Source organism: Typha angustifolia, chromosome 11 (genome assembly GCF_048772165.1).
Source record: "Typha angustifolia cultivar Huaian chromosome 11, ASM4877216v1, whole genome shotgun sequence".
Taxonomy (NCBI): domain Eukaryota; kingdom Viridiplantae; phylum Streptophyta; class Magnoliopsida; order Poales; family Typhaceae; genus Typha; species Typha angustifolia.
This window is the reverse complement of record NC_133249.1, coordinates 2,753,183-2,778,157: the sequence shown is the minus strand read 5'-3', so window position 1 is coordinate 2,778,157 and position 24,975 is coordinate 2,753,183. Positions and strand designations below refer to the sequence as shown.

The following is a 24,975-nucleotide window of genomic DNA, read 5'->3' as shown; positions in this document are numbered from 1 at the left end:
TTCAAATCTGTTTGAATGAAATTGATCTTGAGAATTTCTGAAGTCACATGTTTTTTCTCTTCTCAAGAGACTATTTGTTGCTTATTGCGTGTTGCGTGTTGCGTGTTGTGTGAGAAGGATGTATTTTTTGCATTGAATTCATATTTATTACTTCAAAATTTCAATGAAGTATTCCTCTTTCTTTCGCATCAAGCATTCATCTGATTCTGATACACAACAGCCAGTTCCTGAATTCATTGCCTGACAACTGAACAACCATTCATGCTAATGACTGCTGTAACACGATACAGTGCCGAACAGTCATCTTGGTCCACTAAATAGCCATACAAACTCTCTATCTCATGATCTAAAGAATTTTATGTGCCTTGAGGGTCAATCTTTAGTCCAGCCAGAGAGCTGTGTGGTGCAATGTTTATTGAACTGTCTGCCCACCCTGACTCAATTTGGAAATAGGTGGAAAACCTAATGGCACAAGAAGGAATATAGGAACTTAGAGGATCACAGAGTATAATTGAGAAGGAACTTGAGTGCTTCTATATTAAAAGGAAATTTATGTAAAGCACTAGATTTGTTATTTGGTTTTAATGAGTTTAGTATATAACAATGGTTGTGATTGCCATAAGAGAGTGGTGCTGAGAACAACAAAAGCTAAAGGTTGAACGCACTCTACTTGTTCTTATTGGTCCCATAGCTTTGTCTATGAGTCCAAGCCAAGATTTGGCTTTGCTAACCATCTCAAGCTGGCCTTTTTGTCCATAATGACTTCTCCCACCCGTAACTAACATTCAATCCTAACAGCCCCCCTTCAATAAACTCTTCTTCTTCTTCTTCTTCTTCTTCTTCTTCTTCTTCAAATCATTCTCTTTGTTGTATGTTCTTTATTTCACCTTTCATATTCCAGATCCTCTCTCTCTCTCTCTCTCTACTTATTCTCTTTTAACTCCCTCCCATGTTCAAAACTCTTATTAACTCTCCAATGCTCAATAGAGTTTTCTAAAGGATGGATCACGTCAACTCACATACCAAAGATTTCTTCGCATCCCCAGCACTCTCTCTATCACTCGTTAGCACTGTCTTAATCCTCTAATCTCTTATTTGCGTTCTTCTTGCAACTGTTTTGAGATGTCACTATTCATGAACTTTTTTTCTTCTTCTTCTTCACTTTTGCACTACAATTAGGCTGGTGTGTTTCGTAATGCCGCAGCAGTTAGAGAGGAAGTGGAGGAAGGGGACGAGGGGAGCGGTGGAGGGCGTAGAGAGGATACAGTGGAGATCAGCAGTGAGAACACCGGTCCGGGGGACCGATCAGATGACGATGGCGAAGGGAATGGATCTGCGGAGGAGGAGGACGAGGAAGAGGAGGCAGGAGATAAGAGGAAGAAGAAGAAGAGGAAGAAGTATCATAGGCACACAGTTGAACAGATTAGAGAGATGGAAGCGTGAGTTTTGATTAGCTTTCATACTATAACTTCTCTATATTATAGTAGTAAATCATTCATGCATGTAGTGAGTAGTAAGTAGTTCCGTTAACAAGAGAGATTGAGTCAAAAATATCAGGTTGTTCAAGGAGTCACCCCACCCAGATGAGAAGCAGAGGCAGCAATTGAGCAAGCAATTAGGCCTTTCGCCGAGGCAAGTCAAGTTCTGGTTCCAGAACAGGAGAACCCAAATCAAGGTACTCATGCAAACAACTTTTGTGCCATATGCTAATGCTATGAATTCTTGTACATTTTCTTATTATCTTGTTGCAACCAATGGCTAATGAGAAACTGCTACAATGCATCAGGCAATTCAGGAACGCCATGAGAATTCGCTGCTGAAGTCGGAGATGGAGAAACTGCGAGAGGAAAACCGCGCCATGAGGGAGACGGTCAAGAAAGCTTGCTGTCCAAATTGTGGCTTTGCTACCTCAGGCAAGGACACTGCAATGACTACTGAGGAGCAGCAATTACGCATAGAGAATGCCAGGCTCAAAGCTGAGGTCTGTGAATTAACTTCCACTAGGGATAAAATGCAACTTCTTTATCCAAGTTAAGGAATGACATAGCTGAAAGATTGAGCTAAATCATAATGGAGTAGTAAAGCACTACCATGTTTTTGAGTAGATTCTTCACATGCAATGAATGCTTTAATTGCTGCTGCTCTTATTAACTGCATATATTCTGAACGAACTTCTACAACATGTAGATCAAAAAATTGCAAGGAACGCAAGGAAAGATTGCAGATGGAGGTGGATCGCCAAGTTCCTCATGCTCTGCAGGAACCAACCAGAATAACATTAGCACCTTAGACTGCTACAGCGGATCTTTTGGGCTCGAGAAATCAAGGATTTTAGAGCTTGCCAAACTGGCCTTGGATGAGCTGATCAAGATGGCTTCCTCCCAGGAACCATTATGGATCCGAAGCATCGAGACCGGTCGAGAAATACTAAATTATGATGAGTATATTCGAGAATTCTCGCCTAATGGTTCTAGCAAGAGGCAGGTCAAGCGATCAATTGAAGCCTCGAGGGAGACTGGAATTGTCTTTCTCGACATCAAACGCCTTGTGCAGGCTTTCGTTGATGTGGTACAGTTAGTACTTCTGTTTCGAATTAATCCTTCTTGCAGTTGTACTTTATAATTATTTGAATCTGCAGCAATAGTTTAAACTCTTGTATTTAAGATTTCGGTCAGCATATAGCTACTTCTATTCGGTTCATCAGAGAAAAATATAAAAAAGTTAAAACTGCAAACTTCCTAAGTGATTGGTGTTCTCGGCAAATAAGCTTTCACTAGTCTGAAGCTACTACTCTTTCAACTTCTTGCAGAACCAATGGAAGGAACTCTTTCCTTGCATGGTCTCCAAGGCGGCCACTTTAGACTTTATTTATACTGGAGAGAGTGAAAGCAAGGACGGAACATTGCAACTGGTAAATTTCTGTAACCCATATCATTGTTCAGAAGGTTAAAAAAAAATACTAAGATATCATTGTTACCTTGATTTCTTTTAGATGTTTGCCGAGCTTCAAATGCTTACACCTATGATACCCACAAGAGAATTCTACTTCGTTCGGTACTGCAAGCAATTGAGCCCTGAGAAATGGGCAATTGTGGATGTATCCGTGGATAAAATTGAAGAGACGATAGACGCATCACTTGTTAAATGCCGAAAGAATCCTTCAGGCTGCATCATAGAGGACCAAGCCAATGGTCACTGCAAAGTAAGTTGCTTAGCTCCTAGTTTATTGCTTCACCTGCCAAGATAAAATTGAATGAAGAGCTATTTTCCGTTAATCTATGTGCCCAACTGCCCATATTTGATTTCTGTGTAAATTAGGTGACTTGGATGGAGCACATTGAATGCCAAAGCTCTGTAGTTCCGACGATGTACCGACCGATAGTCGTAAATGGCCTAGCATTTGGTGCTAGACACTGGATGGCAACACTGCAACTCCAATGTGAGAGGCTGGTTTTCTTCGTGGCAACAAATGTTCCAACTAAGGATTCAAATGGTAATGAAACAACTCCAGTACCAATCAACCGAAGCTTGACAATTCTTTTCTTTTTCACCTCACATACTATTTCCTTCAGGAGTTTCCACACTAGTAGGAAGGAAGAGTATTCTGAATCTTGCTCATAGAATGACTTCAAGCTTTTGTTGCAATATCGGCGGATCGCGGTACCGTACATGGCATAAGGCGTCAAAGGACGGCGAGGAGATCAAGTTCACATCCCGGAAGAACATAAATGAACCTGGAGAACCTCAAGGAACCATTGTTTGTGCAGCTTTGTCAACATGGCTGCCTGTTTCCTCCATGGTTCTCTTCGATTTCTTGAAAGACGAGTCGCGAAGAACTGAGGTAAAGATATAGTTTGATGATAGTTGAATTCACTCTGCAATTGATCAAACCTCGGCATAAAACGTAAAACTGATGATTCTGTTGATGATTTCAGTGGGATGTCATGCTATCTGAAGGCCCTACTCAAACTATTGTGAATCTTGCGAAGGGCCAAGATCGCGGTAACTCAGTTACAGTCCATGTGAGTTCAGATCATATCTAAAACATCAACTGAAACTTCTATCTGATTCAGATAAAAGTTATAATTCTTCTTTGCTTGAATTCAGGCAACAAAATCCACCGAAAACAATAGCATGTGGGTTCTTCAGGACAGTTGCACAAATGCATATGAATCGATGATCGTGTATGCACCGGTGGATGTCGATAGCTTGCGATCTGTGATGACTGGATGCGACTCAAGCAACATCACCATATTACCATCCGGGTTCTCCATACTTCCTGATGGGCCTGACGCCAAGTCCCTCGTGATTACATCAAGAAAAGAGGAGAAAACGACGGAAGGAGGCTCACTTCTTACGGTGGCATTCCAAATCCTTGCAAGCTCCTCGGCTTTAACCAAGCTGACGACAGAGTCCGTGGAAACTGCAACCTCTCTCGTTTCATGCACATTGCATAACATTAAGAAAGCCTTGCAGTGTGAGGACGGGTGATTATCGAACAGAAGCTAATTGTTAGAATAACCTTGGATAAGCTGCAATTCTTTTCAACGGTTATAGCATACAATACGTCAAGGAGAAGTGACAGGTGACGTTAGATTTGTAGCCGCAGACACAGCGTCAACATAGCACTGCACAGGTGCATTGTGTCCTCCGTAAACACTCTCTGGCATCCCTCGAGAAAAATGAAATGACGTACATCTATTCTAAAACTTTTTGTTGTCTATTGTTGTCCTAATCCAGAAAAATAGATTCACATGTGGATCTGTCACAATTCCTATCCATCCTACCAAAATGTCCACTAATATATGTAGTTGTTTTTATGTAAAGCAACATTCTTCCGCATATTTTAGATTCCAGAATCAATCTAATTATAGCTGAAGATTGGAGTGCCCATTTTCTACATTAGATATACATTTTTTTTTATATAATAATTTATATAGGAGGTGCTCACAAGAACTTAATCCTTCTATTACTAAAATTTAAGAGCTCTTTTATACAAATAGCCCTTGAAACTCGGGAAAAAAGAAACCAAAAAAGTAAAGGAGGCAATACTTATCAGTTTCCAATAGGACTGGACCCGTACGGCCGTACCTCTTTGTAATGTGAAGAATATATAGTATGGAATTCACTTGCACATTATTTTAACAAGCTAATAGATTGCATGGAACAAGGAGGGCTTGCTTCATTAGCCGACAATTTTAGTTAAGCCATATCCTTTCTCAATATCTACTTTTAAATCTTTCATTAGCTGCAACCAGCTCAGCAGCGATCCCAATTTCATTGGCCGAATGACCTGCGTCTGGGACTACCTGCATCCATATGTAAGACAATGTTAGTATATTTTGATTCTTATCAAATGCCAATGGAGGCAGATAACATAAGCGCATGCTTAGAATGTTAATACAGTTTTCAATCTCATCCAAATTCAAAGACACACAGCATAGCCAGATCTTTTATCACTGATTACCGTAATAATCCTCAACCATTTTGGCTTTGGATAGATAACTCGAAGTTATCAAAATCTACTTAAATCTACTTGAGGATAAACTTGTTGTCAACTATGGACCTAACATCGACCATCCAAATGTATTTCATTTTCCCAAAATGAAAGCAAGCACAATTTCAAAATAATGTGTAAACACAACTGTCATACCAATGATTGGAGTGGCAAGAAAGAGAGAACATCAGTTTCAGTTGAAATCCACAAATAACAGAACTTTAAACAAGTAAATTGTTTTTCAATATCCTAAGAAAAAAATAACTTTTTTAACGGTTAAAGAATTACACACATCAGGAAAGGTCAATATGAAAAAAGATTAATAATAACCCACAAAGAATATTGGAGATTTTCTTCGGCAAAATTATATAGTGATTTAACAGATGATGCTCTTATTTGATGTAAAATAACTGTCAGTATTCTAAATATTATGGAACCAATTTTGACTACTCTGACCTTTAATTCTGCCTCTGGCCATGCTTTATGAAGATCCCAGGCTGACATCATCGGGCAGCAAACATCGTATCTTCCCTGCCAAGTTTTAACAGTTTTCAGATACCAAACAAGCTGCCTACATTCTTGTAAAATGGCGAACCAGCCATTAGAGGGTCATGAAAGTTGTATTAGAAGGCAGATATCTTCAGAATAACATATTGGAGGTTAAACATAAGATAAATTAAAAGAAAAGGGATCCTAAAATGCAACTCACCCAAAGTGAGATGCAGCAAATACAAGGACATGCCAAATAAGAAGACAATATCACCATGTAGAATTTCCATTGGCGTAAGAAAGGAATCAGAATTCAAACATTTTATGTGGTGAACCAGTATAGCTCAACAAAATGTCTTCCGGGATAGCTGACCCTGCATCCCATAATTGTTCTCAAGCACTCATAAATGAAAAATAGAAAGACGATGGACTCAATTATAACAAAATTCAAAATGTGCACTGAAAGGACAAGACCCCCAACAAAAAGGAATGTCTAGAACAGTGACCTTACATCTTGCTGAAGCAAGTCAAAACTCAACAAAATCAACCTGGATATGCCAAACGTCTAGTCAAGAATATAGATAAATCAGTCTAAACTCTAAAGTTGGCCATGCTATGACTTGGAATTTATAAAGTCTCTGAAGAGTTTGTTGGATCAAATGGCAATGATTAGAATTTAGAAGTATGGTATAGAAGAAATTACATGGACATGCCTATCTCAGAAGTAATTGGAGTTTCTAGTTAGTGAAGCAGAGCACCAAACACTGTAGTTGCTAGTCAGTAAACAAGAAAGAAAAGAAAAAATGCAGAATTAATTCATCTCTATTTGGCAAAATAAGAAAATAATACCTGTACAATAACAGTTTTAATGTGGCGAATCTTATCAACATTGTCCAAAAGGTATGAATCAGAGGGCAGAAAACCTTTATTCAAAAAATAGTGGTTTTCAATCCGTGCAAATGCCTGCAAGAAGGTACAAGAAATCAGACTACTTGAGCAGACCTTTTCTCAAGATTAGATGTAGCGTATGGTTAAGCATGATAGAAATATAACAAACCGCACATTATCCACATTAATGGCATGGACAAATATGCCAAACATAAAGATGTCATTAATTTGACAGTCAACATACTTTTAGGACACAATAACCGTTCCACATTTTGTCATTTAATTTGAAAGTCAACATACTTTTAGGACACAATAAACATTCTGCATTTTATCAATTTATCTAGTACATTATATTGCTTCATTCTATAGTTGTCAAGGATATCTGAAAAAGCCAAAATAACATTAGAATTTTGTAATAGAAGATCAAATCACTTGAACTTACAGAAAAAGGAAAGGAGGTTAGTAGCTTCTGTTTAGCAGCAGTTTGAACTGTAAAGATAATAACCAACAGAACAAATATGGTTTTAAATAATTGTTACTCCGCATTGTACCCATAATGCATAAAGTCTCTTAAACTTAGCAGCAACATAGATTAAAATAGCTCAAACAAGGTAGTGAGCCTATATCTGGAACATAGTAGTAAAGTTTACCAATTTGTATTGGAAAAACTATTTAAGATGACTACAAGTTCGGGTGGTAGCAAACTAAAACATGAGGTGGCTACTAACCAATTTTTTCAGCAGCTGCTTTCCTTTTCTGGGCATAGAAAATTCATGTTTTTAAACAAGTTACAGCATATGAATCAAATTATTTAGCCAACTAAGTTTTGCTCATCCGGAACTTGAACAGTGAGGGGATCCGGTTTATAGATCAAAGTAAGTTGAAGTTAGAAAAAGACTGACCAAATAATATGAACACATGAAAAGGACTTACCAGTGAGAAATTATCATCTTCCCCTCTTTTGATATTTTCTTCATTGTGAATGAGATGTGCAGTCATCATCTCCCATGTTGTCCAAATTTTAGCAGCCTGAACCTGAATGAGAAAGATACAGGACCTTCTTAAGATGCAGGTAAATTAGGGGTCACTCAGACTTAAAATACACCACATCTCATTCCTAGTATAGTATGTTTGAAAAGCATAGGCATATATGAACATCAAGCACTAAGGACACCACATTCATAGAATTTCTATCACTGTCGAGAGAAAAAGTAAGTGCTTACCTGGACACCAATATCAGGAGAATTTAGCCTTTTGCTATATGCAACAATAAAATTATTCCTTTCATCTTCTGGAATGAAATCTCTAAAGGGCTCCCATGCTGAAAATTCATGTGAATAGCAACATTTCAAGTATGAACAACTGATCTGCCATATAAATGTAGATCTGCACTAATGTATGCTGCAGGTATATAGTTATTTACATGAAACAAGAGACAGAAAAGCTGCAGGAGCATAGTTGCATGGAAAAAATAACTAAGAAACCAAGAGGCTGCAAATATGTCGTTATTTACATCTATTACTCCTTTCAAGACAGTCATCCTTCAAAAAAGTACAACTGTGAGTTCATATGACAGAAGCTCTCAGTGCTACCACCTAGTGTGCTAGCTGTTAAGGCTTATCTCTTGCACTCAAATCGCCATAGGTTCGAGAATAAAAGTAGCACCTCTAATAATGAAGGTAATGCTGGGTAAATCATGCCTATCCCAGACATTGCAACAATGTGAATCATTCACTAGGACACATCATGCAGACCCAACTGGACATGGTTTTCTCGAGTATAAAGGTGGGTCTAAGAGATGGGTATATATTGGGTTTAGGTTGTCATGCTGCAGTCCTCCCATTAAATATCAGCACAAAAGAAAGGTCTGATCTGACAATAAAGCAAATTAAAGCAAGAAAGCTCTGCAGTTAAGATGTATGGAAGGCAGAAATCCTAACAAAAGAATTACTAGATTTGTTTGGAGCAGGATGCCAGGAGAAGTCAACACTAAATAGTTAAGGGCATTGATACGATTCGGACTTCACCGACATCGTCTCAAGCTTGGATTTACCTTAGGATAAGATTGAGTTTTAGGATAAGATTGAGTTTTAGGATAAGATTGAGTTTTAGGATAAGATTGTGTTTTAGGATAAGATTGAGTTGTTGGTTAGCCTATAAAAGTATGTGTAGGGCAACCAAAATTATTATTGATTATTGAGAATTGAGTTTGCCTTGCCTCCTTCATCTTCTTCGCTCCCGTTCCCTCAATCTCCCCGGCAACGCCGCTTCTAATCTCCCTCGACAGGCCAATCACCCTAGTCCCTTAGGAGTGGCCCTCTTCTCCCCCTTCTTCCAATTTATCCATCGCTATCTCTAACCTTTCCATCATCCATAACCCTTCCACCATCACTTTTACACCGGTGCCACCCCATCAACACCGGCCCTCCACAATCCACCATTACCTAGGATTTCGTGCCTTCATCCACGGAATCCAAAACAGAGTATCCTGACGTTCGTCCACTAAACGAACGATATTTCGAGATCCCCATCTCCGATCCGCCTGAAACTAGATCCGTTGGAAAGCTCTTTTCCGGGCCTACAACATATCAAAATTTCACAGCGATCCAACGGCGGGATATTTCGGGATCTGATCTCAAAGTTCCGTGCAAGTTCGTATCAATCTGGTATCAGAGCCTATAGCCGAGGAAGGATCGTAACAAGCTGGTATCAGAGCCATAGCCAAAAGGGAGGTTCGTAACAAGCTGGTATCAGAGCCACCGTTCCTCGGACAAGCGCTTCCAATGACGATCACTCGATCTAATAGGAATACGGAAGAACCTAGCGTTCTATCCATGTTGGGGTCTATTTCCAAACAGATTGCCATCAACAAGCAAATAATGATGGAGATGATGCAGGAAATACGGGCATGGACGAAACCTTTTTCAACAAGCAAGGCAATCACAAGACAGCATTGGGAACCCTCCACAACATACCCAACATCCTCCACGGCCTCCCCGTTCATCACAAAAATAGGGGAAAGTTCGGCTATCCAGCAAGAGCGAGATTCTACACCTCGACCTATGGTCAGCCGCAACGAACTGCCACCAACTACAATGAGATCTGCAACCATTGTAGCAGCCCTCGGAACCTCCACATCTTCCCATGCACCGGAGACCTTGTCGACAAATCGCGAAGTGCTGGCTACGCCACACCTGGTCGCTGGATATCCCTCATTAGGAATCCTCATCGGTGGTGAAGGAGATGATCCGAAACCGCGAATTTCGACACTTGGGCGGCCTTTCACTAGCTCCCTTTGCAACCATAGTGAGTCGGCAACTAAGAAGAAATCGCATATGGCCTCCAGCGATCTTCTACCATTCTCCTCGGTCAATCGACAGTCGACCACGACAGCTTCATCACCAGCGATGACGTTGCAGCTCCCTGCCAAGCTACCACTCAAAGGAGAAGGCCACGATCTTCCACCCATGGCAGCTGAAAGTGCAGATGTGGCTGGACATCGAGGAGAAGAAGTTGAGGAGCAACATCACGCGGAGGACACGATGGCCAAAATCTCCCTCGACGCCTATTCGGGGACAGCCGCGCCAAAGACCTTGTGGGTGAACGGTGTAATCAAGAAAACCACAGTGAGAATCTTGATTGACACCGGGTCCACCCACAACTTCATTGACATGAGGCTCCTTAGGAAGATTGGGCTCGAGTCGGAACCCACGGAAGGGTTCGATGTGACGATTGGAGATGGCACCACCTTGCGAGCAGATTCTATTTGTGGAGGTGCAGAATTGAAGGTGCAAGGCCAAATTTTCACATTGGATCTTTATCCATTGGCCTTGCAAGGTGCCGATATTGTTTTAGGGACCCAATGGCTTCGGAGCTTGGGGCCCGTGACCTTTGATTTTATAAGCCTCACATTGACTTTTTGGAGAGATGATCAGAGAGTGTTGTTGGATGGAAGTAAACCGCTGCTTGAACTTCCAAAAGAAAGGGGGCTCGCTTCTTTCTCGGCACCCACTTTTCCTTTCTTTTCAGATCTACGAAGAGCCAGTGCAGAGGATAGTGATCTGGTCCGACTCATGGAGGAGTTGAGAGCGAACCCCTCAAGCAACCCCGAGCACGAGGAGCGCAATGGGTTAGTACTAGAGCGCGGGCGAATCAAGGTACCCCGAAACGAAGAGCTACGGAGGCTATTGATGTCACACTTCCATGATACTCCTATAGCAGGTCATGAAGGGGTATTACGTACTTACAAGCGGCTGGCCCAAAACTGTACTTGGACTGGGATGAAGACGGACGTGAAGAAGTATGTGCGTGAATGTCAAATCTGCCAACGAACCAAATCAGAGGCACTCAAGCCTAGCGGGCTACTGCAACCACTACCGATACCAGAGCGTATTTGGGAGGATATCTCCATGGACTTCATCGAGGGGCTGCCGGAAGTTCGAGGACAATCGGTGGTGTTTGTTGTGGTGGATAGACTGAGCAAGTATGCACATTTCATAACATTGTCTCACCCGTTTTCAGCAAAAAGGGTTGCTGAAATTTTTGTTCGGGAAGTGGCACGCTTGCATGGGATGCCTAGGACTATCGTGTCAGACCGGGATCGCATCTTCATAAGTGAGTTTTGGTCCGAGTTCTTCAGATTGCAAGGGACTCAAATCAATCTTAGTTCAGCATATCACCCCGAGACGGATGGCCAAACCGAGGTGGTGAATCGTGGACTAGAGCAATACTTGCGATGCTTTGTGGCGGATCGACCAAAGGATTGGGTCAAATTTCTTCCCTGGGCTGAGTGGTCATACAATACCGCTCATCACTCAAGCATTGGCATGACCCCATTTGAGGCGGTTTATGGGCGCACTCCCCCTGTCTTGCGTGCCTACGATAGACTCGCGGCGACGGATAGGACTGAGCTTGACTTGGAGCTTGCTGATCGAGATGAAACATTGAGACGGCTCAAGACTCACCTAGCCACAGCACAAAACCGCATGAAGCAAACGCATGACAAAGGCCGACGTGAGCGAGAATTTGAGGTGGATCAATTGGTGTTCGTTCGAGCTCAACCGTATCGACAATCCACATTGAGACCCATTTTGAACCAAAAGTTGGGATACAAGTACTATGGTCCGTACCGAGTGCTACAACGAATCGGTCCAGTAGCTTACCGATTGGACCTACCTGAAGGAACCAGGATACATCCCGTCTTCCATGTCTCGGCATTGAAGGCCCAGATCGGGCCTAACCATGTAGTGGGTTCGACCTTACCCGAACCAATGGAGGAAGATGGCTCCACTGAGCCGGTTCGAGTCCTAAGTCGTAGGAGAAGACGCCAAGGATCCAGATTAGAGACTGAAGTGCTGATTGAGTGGTTGGGCAAACCTACTGACGAGTCTACATGGGAGCTAGAGGCAGACATCATGGATCGCTTCCCAAATTTCAAACCTTGAGGACAAGGTTGCGGAAGCGTGGTGGATTGATACGATTCGGACTTCACCGACATCGTCTCAAGCTTGGATTTACCTTAGGATAAGATTGAGTTTTAGGATAAGATTGAGTTTTAGGATAAGATTGAGTTTTAGGATAAGATTGTGTTTTAGGATAAGATTGAGTTGTTGGTTAGCCTATAAAAGTATGTGTAGGGCAACCAAAATTATTATTGATTATTGAGAATTGAGTTTGCCTTGCCTCCTTCATCTTCTTCGCTCCCGTTCCCTCAATCTCCCCGGCAACGCCGCTTCTAATCTCCCTCGACAGGCCAATCACCCTAGTCCCTTAGGAGTGGCCCTCTTCTCCCCCTTCTTCCAATTTATCCATCGCTATCTCTAACCTTTCCATCATCCATAACCCTTCCACCATCACTTTTACACCGGTGCCACCCCATCAACACCGGCCCTCCACAATCCACCATTACCTAGGATTTCGTGCCTTCATCCACGGAATCCAAAACAGAGTATCCTGACGTTCGTCCACTAAACGAACGATATTTCGAGATCCCCATCTCCGATCCGCCTGAAACTAGATCCGTTGGAAAGCTCTTTTCCGGGCCTACAACATATCAAAATTTCACAGCGATCCAACGGCGGGATATTTCGGGATCTGATCTCAAAGTTCCGTGCAAGTTCGTATCAATCTGGTATCAGAGCCTATAGCCGAGGAAGGATCGTAACAAGCTGGTATCAGAGCCATAGCCAAAAGGGAGGTTCGTAACAGGCATCTGAGCTGGTGAGCATGGTTTTGCTAATTCAATAATTTGTTCATATGATAACCATAAATTATATAATTGAAATATTATAATTAATGGTGCCTTCTTTAGATATTAAAAATAAGGAGGTCAAATCAAGAAACATCTATTTATCAAGCTGTGCAAAGGGTGCTACTGTGCTAGAGCTAAAAATTACTCCAAGAAATAAAAGCAAACCTAAAACATCATACCATCAGGGAAGATAGCTGCTGCACCACCTTCATAAAACCAATCAAGCTCCTTCTTCCTTAGCAAGAAAATGCCTCTGAGAATAATACCAGTGACCTAACATAGCAGCATAAAAGATCTGTTGACAGTAATTCTACTTGGAAGAAAGTCAGAAATATCTCTAATAGCTATATAATGATGGACCAAGCAGAGACTCAACCTCTGAGAAGATGCATAATAATGAGAAGACAATTAATTATTCACCTTGTCAGGGTGTAATTGGCTGTATGCAAGGGCCAAAGTGCTTCCCCAGGAACCACCAAATACCTTCGTTATTCTGAAATTTGTTAGAGTTCGACAACATGACCAAGAGAACAACCATATGAGGCAAAATTACCTGCCATTCTGGAATGTCTAAATGTTCTCTGAGCTTTTCAATGTCATCAACTAAGTCCCAAGTTGTATTATTTTCTAAGCAGGCATGTGGAGTACTTCTCCCTGCACCACGCTGGAAACAGAAATAGAAGAAATGAAGAATGAATTTCTTTAACTTGTAATTAAAGATATTGAAAGTTTGAGATCAGAAGTGCACCTGATCAAACAAAATGATCCTATAGAACTCTGGGTCAAAGAATCTTCTGTTACTGGGTGAGGTACCAGCTCCTGGACCCCCATGAAGAAAGACAACAGGCTAGCAATAAGTAGGATTTGTCAAATAGAGTACAAAAATGACAACAAAACTAAGGGTAAGAAAAGATAAGGATGAATTTGATGCCAATGTTAGAAAAAATACAAAGACATTCTTCAAGTCGAGAATATCCAAACTAATAAAATTATAAAAGTTCAGCTCCAGACCATCTGACTTTGGGTTGTATCTTCTCATTGGTCCATAGATGTCTCTACTATAGAGAAAGCAAGGATAGGTCCAACCAACAATTCTTTCACGAAAGTTGTTCAAACTTCATATTATAGGACTACTTAAACATCTTTAGACTATTCCATGCATATTTCCTATAATTTCTCATGAGATGAACATCTAAATTTCTAGATCATTCAAAAAAGATCTACAATGGAACGCGTGGAAAGGTCTGAGAACTATAAAGAAAAGTTTTGTTTTTTGTTTGAACAATACAAGTGATGCATACTCACATGCCCGTCGGGATTCCCTGATTGTTCCCAGTACAATGTATGGATTTCTGAGACCTTCAGAAATCCTGAACTGTAAGGCTCTATATGTGCATGAAGGTTTCTATTAAACTCTTCAGAATGATTTGATGAACCCATAACTGCCGTCAATTGCTGGACACAAGGAGAACGGCAATTGTCAGCTCGACCAAGCAACTTGTTTCTCCCTGCATATCATTCAAAACCTCCCGTTAAGTGATAAACAAGCAATAAAACAAATTTCTGGTACATATCATAGATATCCTACATCACATGCCGATAAATTGATAACAAGCACATTCGCTTCTTTCACTATTCTTATTGCAAAGAAACACATAGCATAAGCTACACTGAATAGATCTGAAATTATAGCTGAATATGGCATGTAATAAATATGAATCAAGGAAAGAAGAGTCATTTGGAGAATATAACAAGCTTTCTTAGCACTAGTGTAGATCCTTAGTTAGGCATGACTTATCCATCGCCCGTAATGGGATTATAACAATAAAGGTCAGCATTATCTGGGCTTTATAACACGACTAGAATTAAGCAGGAAGAACTCCAAAATAAAAATTCTGAAAAAATCGCAAGAGAAAGATGACGGAAAAAAAACAAAAACAAAAACAAATCCTTGCAAGTCTATCTAGCAAAGCATTCTCCAAATCGGCATCATGATTCAAGGAGAGATCAAGAATCAGCGTTGTTTATTTGCAATTGGAGGGGAGAGGGAGAGAGAGAGAGACCAGAGAGAATCTTGCGGGTGCGGAAGAGAGATGGAAGGAATCGTGGAAGCGAGGGATTGGGAGTAACGGTGGCGACGGGGTTTAGAAGGGAAATGGTGGAGAGGAGTGAGTTGCACCTCATCTTGTTCGTAGTATTCTCGAATTGATTCGAGAGACCAGGTCGGAAATCGCGATGATTCGACCCGAACGAGTTCTGTAAGTTTGTGAGTTTTTGACCTAACTAGCCCCGTTCTAAAACCTTTTTACCAGGATTATCATCAAACTTATTTTATTTAACAAATATGATCTAATTCACTTGAGTCTTAACAAAAACACTCATCAGTGCTAAAACGTTGATCTGTTCAGTATTTTATATATAAATCTATTTAAAGTCTTTCATTGGTTTAAGGAAAGAATTATCTCGCGATAAAAACACTGAAGTGATTAGCATTTTTATTAAGGCCATAGTAAATTAAACCTCATTTGGTAAATAAATTTAAAAATAATCTATTTCAGTAAAAAAAAAATTAAAAATAAATCTATTTTGATTAAAAACTCTAAGTTTGTAACATCATCATCTGGCCCACGATAGTGTGCGCTTCGAGATTTGCATCACATTGTTATGTATTAGCTAAATATATATATATATATATATATATATATATATACTCTAGTCTAGTTTTGAACACTATCCTTAATACAAATTCCTCAACCGGGCACGGATGTTGCATGGATGTCCTTGCGCACAAAATAATTATAGATAAGAAACTTAACATTTATAATTATATTAATATATCTCAAATATTTAATATAGTGATAAATTTACCTCTCTTTATTTTTTATTTTATATGATAGTTATTTTAAAATCAATTTTTATTCACTTCCTTTTATAAATTTAAATAAGTGAATATATAAAATTAAAATACTCTTTGAACTTTTTTGAGTCTACCATTAATCTATCATTAATAATACGTGGACTTCACTTAAATTTAGCTTAAAGTTAATTAAATATTTATAATATAATATTTCTAGCATAATCACATTCGGATTCATATTTTTTATTTTTTGATATAGATTTGAATACAAATATTTGATGAATAACTAATTTTAAAATCATATCCTAACTAAACAGATACGATTAATTTTCCTATAGTGGACCGAATCTTAATGAAATCAAATTTTAGACAAATTATAATATTTTTAGAATATAATTAACACAAAATTAAAACTTAAAAAAAATATTGCATGTCAAATATATATAAAATTAGCAAAAATAATATACAACACATTATTATTAACAATATCAATAATTAATATTTGAATGAGCAAACTAAAAACTATAAATTAATCAAAACATATGTCAATAAAACGGATATTCGATATTCGTATGCATATTCAAAAAATTATATCCGACATGTATATTTATTCTAATAGAAAATTATCCTCAACTGTATATATATATCTGTATTGGATAAAAAAATTTATCTTGCAAGACACCTTGAATGTGTCTATACAAAAATGGGCTAAGGACCAGAGTGCAAGGCCGCAAGAGTCCTTCCGACGGCCAACGCACAAGTGTGACTCTGTTTAGCTAACTAGTTTGCAGCAATACTAAAAGACGGAGCCGAGTGGCAAAAGAAGATTAACCAGAAGTCAGTAGAAAATAGAGAGAATATCCTTGTCAATCACTCGAATCGTACAAAGAGAGGGTCATAACACTCATAAGTGAGTTAATGAGTATGATACGTGTTGGACTCAAAAGATGATAAGAGTAGGCAAAGTGAATAGGTTTGACAGATTTGGAACTAGTGGATTTGTAAGTAGGTGGATGAATATCTTTCACTATTTTCGATTTTTAATTTTCTTTTAATTTGTGAACGTAAAACTAAGAATGCTCATATCCATCACCAAGAAAACCAAGCTCATCCAAATAGGTTTGGGGACTAGGTATATGCTCGACCTGTCTTGGGAACTTCCACTTGGTCCAATCTAGTGTCTGGGTAAACCAATTAACGAATCACTCGGGTTATAGTTTTAAATTAAAAAAGAACTGAACTTATTAATATAATTTGTGTTAAAATAGTCGACCTTTTTTCTATTAAAGACAAATAAGAAAAACGATAAAATTATTCGTTCATCTTTTATTAATAAATTAAATATTGTCTTCACTTTCCTCTCGTCCTTAACGCATTCCCAAACTTATATTTAAGATAAAATATTAAAAGCTTTTTGTACGTGAAACATCTGTTTACAACTCCATTAGGTGAATAATTTGGATATAGGATATAGTTGGTCAAAAACGATCATTTCAAGCTCGGGTTGCGTGCCTTCTTCGAACATCGTGCTTCTGAATACTTACCACCACGTGTCTCGTCATTTCGCCCATTCTCGGTACGTCACCATCTCAACGGCATTTATCCTGCCGCGTCACACACCCGCCTCCGTTTATAAGAAACCAGGGTGCGCACACAGGCGATCAGTTCTCTTTTTTTTCTAAACATACGCGCCAGCGCACGTTAAGAGAAAAGTAATGGGTGAGGCTAGCACGCGCGGGGTGAGCCTGTCAACGGAGCGGAGGTTAAGTACACTGGCTCGCCATTTGGGCGGCCACTCCCTGTCTTTTTCCTCCTCGCTCGGATCTCCTCCAATGGCGTCTGGTGATCCTAACGAGTTAATTGCTCCTTGTCCCACCGCCGGGTTCTACGGAGGCTCCGTGTTCGCCAACGTTGCCCAGGCTCCGGAGGATGCGATCCTTGGTGTAAGAAGCTCTATCTTCTATCGATCTCGCTTTTTTCCATGGTTTATCGATTTTTATTGGTATCAATTCCCTTAAGTTTGATCGGTGTCTGATGAGTAGGTGACGGTAGCGTATAACAAGGATCCGAGTCCGATTAAAGTGAATCTGGGAGTTGGAGCTTACAGGACTGAGGTGAAATTTGTGGAAGTTTTGTATTTGGTGATTCTTGTTAGGTGGCACTGTTCTTCGATTTGATCGGTTCTTTGGTCGGAAACAGGAAGGGAAGCCGCTCGTTTTGAATGTGGTCAGGCGGGCTGAGCAGATGCTGGTTAACGATCCGTATGGTTTTTATTCTATAACTTCTATTGATTGTCTAAATTTTAGATTGGTTATTCATTTGTTATGTCCTCATGCCTTCCTATGGATGTTTGTCAGATCTCGTGTTAAGGAATATCTACCGATCACCGGATTGGCCGATTTCAATAAGCTGAGTGCTAAGCTTATCTTTGGAGCTGACAGGTGCATATAAGAGTTTGAATTTAATAAATTGCCTGGCGGTTTTCTTCTTACTAAATGAGCAAATATGTCGGGGCAATGTGGATGCTTTTTTAATTGCGACATTAAGGGGCCATTTGATCAGAAAAACTGCATCAACACATATAAGTTTAATATAAAAACCAAAATTTAGTTTATGGATTCCTCGAAATATATTTTCCAAGGTCTAAAATGGGCTCACATATAACATCTTGACATCCACTTAAGTTGAGTGTCAAAATATATTTCTCAGACCTTTTTAATGGAAAGAAAAGTAAGATATAAGACTTGTATATATTGATTTCTCATTTTAAATCTATAGATGCTGAATCTTTAAATACATGTTACCAAACGGCCCCTAAGTGCTATAGTAAAAATTAACATGGAAACTTTTCCAGTGCAACATGTTTAGGCGAAATTTGAGATTTCATATATATGTTTTTCTGTATACACGTTCATCAATATTTAGGCTGTTGTGTGTTCATATTTTGCATTGAAATTCTGCGTAGAAAAGCAATATCTCTGCTTTACTTGTTAAGTAATACTTATCTAGCTCCTCTTGTTATCATATTGTGGTCATTGATTACCTTCCTTCTTCCTGGAACAGTCCTGCTATTCAAGAAAATAGAGTGGCTACTGTGCAATGCTTATCAGGAACTGGTTCCTTAAGAGTTGGAGCTGAGTTTCTTGCCAGGCATTACCATGAAGTATGCATATTTTCCTTCCTTCTCATCTTGTGCTAATCATGTACCGCGAAGCTTTTTTGAGAAGTTCTGCAACTAAACTTTTAATCTGTCCTCCAGCGCACTATATACATTCCGCTGCCAACATGGGGAAATCATACAAAGATATTCACTTTAGCAGGTTTGTCTGTCAAGACATATCGCTATTATGATCCAGCAACACGGGGACTTAACTTCCAAGGTACCAGGCTTCTCACTTGTTACATATATGGCAACTCCTAATTTCTGAAAAATGATAGCATATAATGTATGTGTTCATATTGCATTCGTACTTTTGTTGCTGTTTTGTGAAGTAGGTTAATTTAGACTCCTTTTCCATTTCATTGTTCTTATGTTTGCATTAATTTTTATTTGACCATTTAAACCAAATGTTGTGATGATTTACCTGAAATAAGATTGTCCTCTAAAACAGGTCTGGTGGAAGATCTTGGTTCTGCTCCTTCAGGAGCGATAGTTCTTCTTCATGCATGTGCACATAACCCTACTGGAGTAGATCCAACTCCAGATCAGTGGGAGCAGATTAGACAACTTATGAGATCAAAAGGATTGCTTCCCTTTTTTGACAGTGCTTATCAGGTAAATCCAAAATTGAGGAACAACACTTTCTGTGTCTTACTCTTTGTTGCCATAGCCTCATTGTAGAGTTCCTTTCCAAGTTTAGAGTCCACCTAAAACATATCCTTGTGAATGTCATAAAACTTACATCCTCCTAATGTTTAAAGCTTTAAATAAAGTATCTGTGGGCAAACTCTCATAGTTTGCCAATAGTGAGGAGAATGGATTTCTATACAGTTCTGTTAGGTGCTTTAACTATTTCCTGATTTCTGCATATGCATCTAATTGTTAAATATTTTCCATAGGGATTTGCAAGTGGAAACCTCGATGCAGATGCACAATCAGTTCGTATGTTTGTTGCTGATGGCGGTGAATGTCTTACAGCCCAAAGCTATGCAAAGAACATGGGCCTGTATGGGGAACGAGTTGGTGCTCTAAGCATTGTAAGAGTGCTGGCTTTCTTACCAACTCTCATGCTAGAAATTATCTTCCTGTATATGCATGTTTTTGTGTGCGAAGTGGAGGCTAATGCTTGTTTTCTAAAAACCACATGCAAGGCCTATATAATTAGTGGAGCAGTTAACACGTAACAGCATCTTGTTATATGCTGTCTTTTAAGTGTATTCCTTATGCTTGGTCTTAATAAGTTGCAGTGACATATCCACAGTACTAAAGCAGGGAGTTAATTGCAACAGGGAGTTGTGCTGCTGCTTAGTGCTAATGCTGATTTTCAATATTGGCTGTCACTATTAATGATCTGGGTCATACATCTATCAATCTGGACCATCATCATCAATCTTGTTAGTTGAAAAAGTACATCATTCTTCCATGCCTGGAATTGACTTACATACAGAATTAGGTTTTTTAGAATTTCAACTGCCACGAAGATGATTATTTACATAACTATTCAAAGCAGACTACAGTGTAATATGTTTCTTTAGTTACAATGTTCCCATTCTGCATGTTTGCTTTATACCTCTTCTAAAGAACCTGTGAGGTATCCATCTGATCATCAGTTTCATTTTTCAGGTTTGTAGAGGTGCTGACGTGGCTGTTAGGGTTGAAAGCCAGCTGAAGCTTGTGATTAGGCCCATGTATTCAAATCCTCCAATTCATGGAGCCTCTATCGTGGCTACAATTCTTAAAGATAGGTATTATATCTGTCTCTGTGTTTAAGATTTCTCACTTTTAGAGCCAATAGGCTACCTTGTGAGGTTGTGTCTGACCAAAAGAAAATTTTCCAAGCTGTTCCAAAATTTTTTGTAGTTGCGCTAAAGATTAGGCATCTTTTTAACATAGGAAAAGGAATTCAATGATATCATATTGTTGAGTCCCTTTTCATTTTTCAAGATGATGACTCTACCTTGTCTCTTTCCTAGAGAAATGTACAAAGACTGGACGATCGAGTTGAAAGCCATGGCAGATCGAATAATCAGCATGCGCCATCAGCTTTTTGATGCTTTGCGTGCCAGAGGTATTAAATTCCTTGAACCTTTTCCTGAGGAATGCCATCCCATTTACGAGCATATACCATTAGTTCTCTTTTCAGCATTTGATAAACTCTCTAAGACTTTCTTATACTGTGTTCTGAGAATGTTGAAAGGTTCATATGCCTGGATTATGCAGCTTCCCTATAATTTAATCGAATTGATGAATATTTCGGTTAATAGTGTATAGCTAAATTATACCAACTTAAATTTATTACAATAATGCTGCACCTCTTATTTCAGCTTTTGGATGTGTTTCTCCTTGGTTTCCTCAGTTGCTTAATTGCTATACATACTGCTGACTGTGGAAGTTTTGAGTCTTAAGAAAGTTCATAATATAGGCTTGCATGATCTTTGCTGGAGAAATTTGGGACAATTTGGGAATATCTTTGCTTTGCCCGTGCTTTAAGCCTGTTTTGATCCTTTTCACAAGTAAAATAATTGTAGCCTATAGAGTATTAGCAGAATAGTCTAAGGGAAGTCACTCTCAAATTTCGTACTTTCTTTTTATCATATATATATATATATATATATATATATATATATAAAAATGCGCGTTGCATAATTGCATCCTTGTTTGGGTCTTCTGGGCATTTTACATGCAATTTTTGATGGTATATACAATGCTCTATCAGTCCAGCCCATCCTGGTATTAAATTAGTTCTCTGCCACACACTTCCCTGATGCAGGAACACCTGGAGACTGGAGTCACATTATCAAGCAGATTGGAATGTTCACTTTCACGGGGCTCAACAAGGAGCAAGTGGCCTTCATGACAAGAGAGTATCACATTTACATGACTTCTGATGGGTAACCTTTTTCTGCATTGCCCATACTATGTTCTTTTTCTAGGAAATGCCATCCTCATCAAGTTTTGAATGTGAACTGAACCTTTGTTAAATTATTTGAATAACTTTCTTGACCTGTCAATATTAAGAGAATAAATTTTGTGCAGGAGGATCAGCATGGCTGGTTTAAACTCCAAAACGGTCCCCCATCTATCAGATGCCATACATGCCGCCGTTACTCACATGAACTGATTGACGAATACCTGATACATGATAACTGTTCGATTATAGTCACTTATTACAGCATCCACAAGTTTTGAGTGGATTTTTAAAGCTTCTTATTTGGTTCTTGCCTTGTAATAACTTAACCTGCAACATGACAAGTAAAGCGGGTTCCAGAGAAGATTTTGATATTGAAAAATGTAGCCAAGACCTCGTTATATATGGACTCTTACTGGGATGTGGATTTGTAAGTCTATTAAGCTACATAATTACATTTGTGTGGAAATAAAGACTCTGGTCTTGATGCCAACTTTGCGGAAGATATGTTCTGAATTTTTAGCCTAGATGTAAATTATATTTCTCCTTTTCAATTTAGTAGTAATTAAATTTTAATCAGATCAAGAAATGTGATAGACCTGTGGTGAGCACTCAAGTTAAGTGTTTCAATTTAATGCAGTTTAGTGGAAAAACTGTGGGTATTGTTGGCCTAGGTCAGATCGGTCTAGCAGTGGCCGAGAGTGCTGAAGCTTTTGGCTGCCCCATCTGCTATTGTTCAAGAACCAAGAAACTAGACACAAACTATAAATACTTCCCTAATGTTCTTGAGCAGGCGTCTAACTGCCAGGTGCTAACTGTGGCATGCTCACTAACAGAGGAAACCTACCACAATTTTCAACCACGAGGTGATAGATGCATCGGCCGAAATGGTGTGCTTGTAAACATCGGACGTGGTGCTCACATGGATGATCCAGAGTTTGGGGTGGCCGCTCTGTTTGAGCATTAGTTTGAGGTACCAGAAGAACTATTTCAATTGGATAATGTGGTGTTGATGCCTCATGTTGGAAGTGCCACTATAGAAACTCACAGTCAGAGTAATGGCAGATCTTGTTCTTGGGAACTAAGAGGCACATGTACTAGATAAGCCCTTGTTGACTCCAGTGCTGTGATCATAAGACGCTGAAAAGTTCCTAGAGCTTTCGTCGTTCAAGATTAATGTTTCATTTGGATCTGTTCGTATTGGAGGTATGTTTGTCTAGCTGGTTTTATATCTGGCGCACAAATCATCGTTTAAAGAAGTGATTCTCTTGAATCGAGATGTTCTCTTCTTTCTTGTTGTAGATTTATCTGGCAGAAAACAATTCATCCATTTCCACTGTTTTTATCTTCTATGACAGTGATAGATTCAATTCAAAGGCGGCTGTTGGGCCTCTGATTGCAACTAAAGGAGAAAGAATCTCTGTCGCAATCTGATGAATTATTTTTAGTTCTTCCTGGTGAAAAGATAAAAGTAAAAGAAACAAAAAAGACCGAGGTTTTCCATCTTTTTCGGCATTTCTTATGATAAGCAAGCACAAAGAACCTTCCTTGTTCATGAAATTGAATATTAGACTTCCACATACTGTCATTAAAACTGGATATCGTTTTCATATTTTAGATTATTTCCCAACTGCAATAAAAAATTATATTACTCACGTCTCTCAATTGATTTAATTTTGGCCTGAGAATTTTCACAGATGATGATGATCCACCATATAATCTCAGTTAGTAATTCCTGAATGTAACCTCCAACCATACGGAACCAACTAGACAGCAAATCCAGCAGAATTTTGGTGACAGAGATGGAAACAGAGCAGTTCGGAACCAATATTAAAAGCTACAAATTCAAGTGTGCGTAGGGATTATGTACATGAGTCGTACTCTGCCGAATACGAGAAAGCTCCTCCAGTGTTACATCCTCAGTGATTTCAGTAGCCAGTAGTATATAACATATCTTTATCTTTCAACTAGTTGGTTCTTATACAGCAGCTCCTTTAAATATGAGAAACTTGAGGGACTCCAAATTGAAGTAGATGAAGGTTCCTTCCGTATGTGTGAAGTAGCAGCCAAAGCTAGAGCCTACCACACACTGCCAACCAGTCCCATAGATCAAATCAAACTCCTGCAGCCAGAGGAAGAAAGGGGAAAAGAACTGAAAGGGATGAGGAATGAAGAACAGAGGGCATGATTGTGGAGTAGAAGCTTGAACTGATGTTAATGGTGGAATACCTTCTTGATGTGGCCAGCGATGCTTCTGCAATCCAAGACATCGAAGAGATCGAGAGCCTCGGAGGCAGATGACATGGCTTGCATCTGCATCTTTAGTGGCATATCTGTGTCTTGGATCATTGCTTTCCCTTCCAACATATTTCCTTCTACCTGTATACTATATCTTCTCTCTTCCTCCTCCCTCAACTCCAGAGGTGCCCAAGTTTGTGCTTCTAAACTTTCAAAGTTGGTACAGACTCTTCCTCCTCTTTTAAATGCTCTACTATTTGCTTTCGTGTATGTGACATGTTAGCTAATCCTCTACAAAACAACAAAAAGAATTCAGGGATAAAGGAGGAGAGGTACAAATTTAATCCATAATTCTAAATGCTAAATGTTAGATATATATATATATAGAACCTTGGATATTAATACACGTCAAGGACACTTTTTTTTTTCAACTGGATACTTTTCTTCATGTGGGTATCCAAAGATTGTCGGCTCTTTGATCTGATCCACTCATATCCTAGTCAGTGCCTCAATGGTGATAACTTTTACAGGAACGCAATGACTTGGCATAAATATCAAGAACACTATTGTCTCATGTACCCAATTGAAGTTAAGGAAAGTTCATCAAAACTGCTCTCCATTGTGCCTTTATTTTCATTTACAATTTACCATATAGATGTTTTAATTAATTTTAGATGCAAAGTGAGTA

At 39.2% G+C, this 24,975-nt stretch overlaps 4 protein-coding genes and 1 pseudogene across 5 annotated transcripts; 3 read left to right on the top strand and 2 right to left on the bottom strand.

Moving 5' to 3' along the window:
* Positions 1-844: 844 nt before the first annotated feature.
* Positions 845-4,859, top strand: LOC140771422 (homeobox-leucine zipper protein GLABRA 2). Its single transcript, XM_073112969.1, has 11 exons — positions 845-1,063; positions 1,180-1,439; positions 1,558-1,675; positions 1,787-1,981; positions 2,188-2,568; positions 2,810-2,911; positions 2,993-3,202; positions 3,319-3,493; positions 3,573-3,841; positions 3,936-4,022; positions 4,108-4,859. The coding sequence occupies exons 1-11, from the start codon at positions 1,001-1,003 to the stop codon at positions 4,489-4,491; spliced, it is 2,244 nt and encodes a 747-aa protein (XP_072969070.1). The 5' UTR covers positions 845-1,000; the 3' UTR covers positions 4,492-4,859.
* Positions 4,860-4,950: 91 nt separating this feature from the next.
* Positions 4,951-15,346, bottom strand: LOC140769737 (proline iminopeptidase). 2 transcript variants are annotated; one of them, XR_012105949.1, is made up of 12 exons: positions 15,188-15,346; positions 14,430-14,632; positions 13,873-13,971; positions 13,678-13,788; positions 13,545-13,607; positions 13,304-13,397; positions 8,098-8,195; positions 7,808-7,909; positions 6,836-6,949; positions 6,207-6,360; positions 5,954-6,028; positions 5,266-5,309 (listed from the first exon to the last, which is right to left on the bottom strand). XR_012105949.1 is itself a non-coding variant. In XM_073110591.1 (11 exons), exons 1-11 carry the CDS (start codon positions 15,306-15,308, stop codon positions 5,220-5,222), a joined length of 1,170 nt encoding a protein of 389 aa, XP_072966692.1. In that variant the 5' UTR covers positions 15,309-15,346; the 3' UTR covers positions 4,951-5,219. The 2 variants fall into 2 exon arrangements, 1 of the variants encoding a protein (XP_072966692.1); XM_073110591.1 differs by lacking the exon at positions 6,207-6,360 and having other exon boundaries at positions 4,951-5,309.
* Positions 15,347-17,650: 2,304 nt separating this feature from the next.
* LOC140769736 (aspartate aminotransferase, cytoplasmic-like) lies at positions 17,651-22,552 on the top strand. The gene is made up of 12 exons (XM_073110590.1): positions 17,651-17,924; positions 18,024-18,095; positions 18,181-18,242; positions 18,339-18,422; positions 19,045-19,144; positions 19,241-19,361; positions 19,593-19,756; positions 20,041-20,178; positions 20,765-20,886; positions 21,115-21,209; positions 21,912-22,032; positions 22,178-22,552. The coding sequence occupies exons 1-12, from the start codon at positions 17,697-17,699 to the stop codon at positions 22,260-22,262; spliced, it is 1,392 nt and encodes a 463-aa protein (XP_072966691.1). The 5' UTR covers positions 17,651-17,696; the 3' UTR covers positions 22,263-22,552.
* A 108-nt stretch (positions 22,553-22,660) lies between these two features.
* LOC140769738 (glyoxylate/hydroxypyruvate/pyruvate reductase 2KGR-like) lies at positions 22,661-23,677 on the top strand (annotated as a pseudogene).
* Positions 23,678-23,866: 189 nt separating this feature from the next.
* Positions 23,867-24,634, bottom strand: LOC140769739 (uncharacterized). Its single transcript, XM_073110593.1, has 2 exons — positions 24,279-24,634; positions 23,867-24,171 (listed from the first exon to the last, which is right to left on the bottom strand). The coding sequence occupies exons 1-2, from the start codon at positions 24,414-24,416 to the stop codon at positions 24,028-24,030; spliced, it is 282 nt and encodes a 93-aa protein (XP_072966694.1). The 5' UTR covers positions 24,417-24,634; the 3' UTR covers positions 23,867-24,027.
* Positions 24,635-24,975: the final 341 nt, after the last annotated feature.

Coding starts and splice junctions, on each gene's coding strand:
- LOC140769737 (XM_073110591.1), bottom strand. CDS start 15,308: ATGAGGTGCAACTCACTCCTCTCCACCATTTCCCTTCTAAACCCCGTC. Junction 8,196..13,303: donor AGCAGCTATCTTCCCTGATG/GTATGATGTTTT, acceptor ATGAATTTTCAG/CATGGGAGCCCTTTAGAGAT. Junction 6,950..7,807: donor AAGATGATAATTTCTCACTG/GTAAGTCCTTTT, acceptor ACCTTCTTGCAG/GCATTTGCACGGATTGAAAA.
- LOC140769736 (XM_073110590.1), top strand. CDS start 17,697: ATGGGTGAGGCTAGCACGCGCGGGGTGAGCCTGTCAACGGAGCGGAGG. Junction 20,179..20,764: donor GAGTTGGTGCTCTAAGCATT/GTAAGAGTGCTG, acceptor TTCATTTTTCAG/GTTTGTAGAGGTGCTGACGT. Junction 20,887..21,114: donor GCTACAATTCTTAAAGATAG/GTATTATATCTG, acceptor TCTCTTTCCTAG/AGAAATGTACAAAGACTGGA.
- LOC140771422 (XM_073112969.1), top strand. CDS start 1,001: ATGGATCACGTCAACTCACATACCAAAGATTTCTTCGCATCCCCAGCA. Junction 1,064..1,179: donor CAGCACTCTCTCTATCACTC/GTTAGCACTGTC, acceptor CACTACAATTAG/GCTGGTGTGTTTCGTAATGC. Junction 1,982..2,187: donor ATGCCAGGCTCAAAGCTGAG/GTCTGTGAATTA, acceptor TACAACATGTAG/ATCAAAAAATTGCAAGGAAC.
- LOC140769739 (XM_073110593.1), bottom strand. CDS start 24,416: ATGTTGGAAGGGAAAGCAATGATCCAAGACACAGATATGCCACTAAAG. Junction 24,172..24,278: donor TCGCTGGCCACATCAAGAAG/GTATTCCACCAT, acceptor CTCTGGCTGCAG/GAGTTTGATTTGATCTATGG.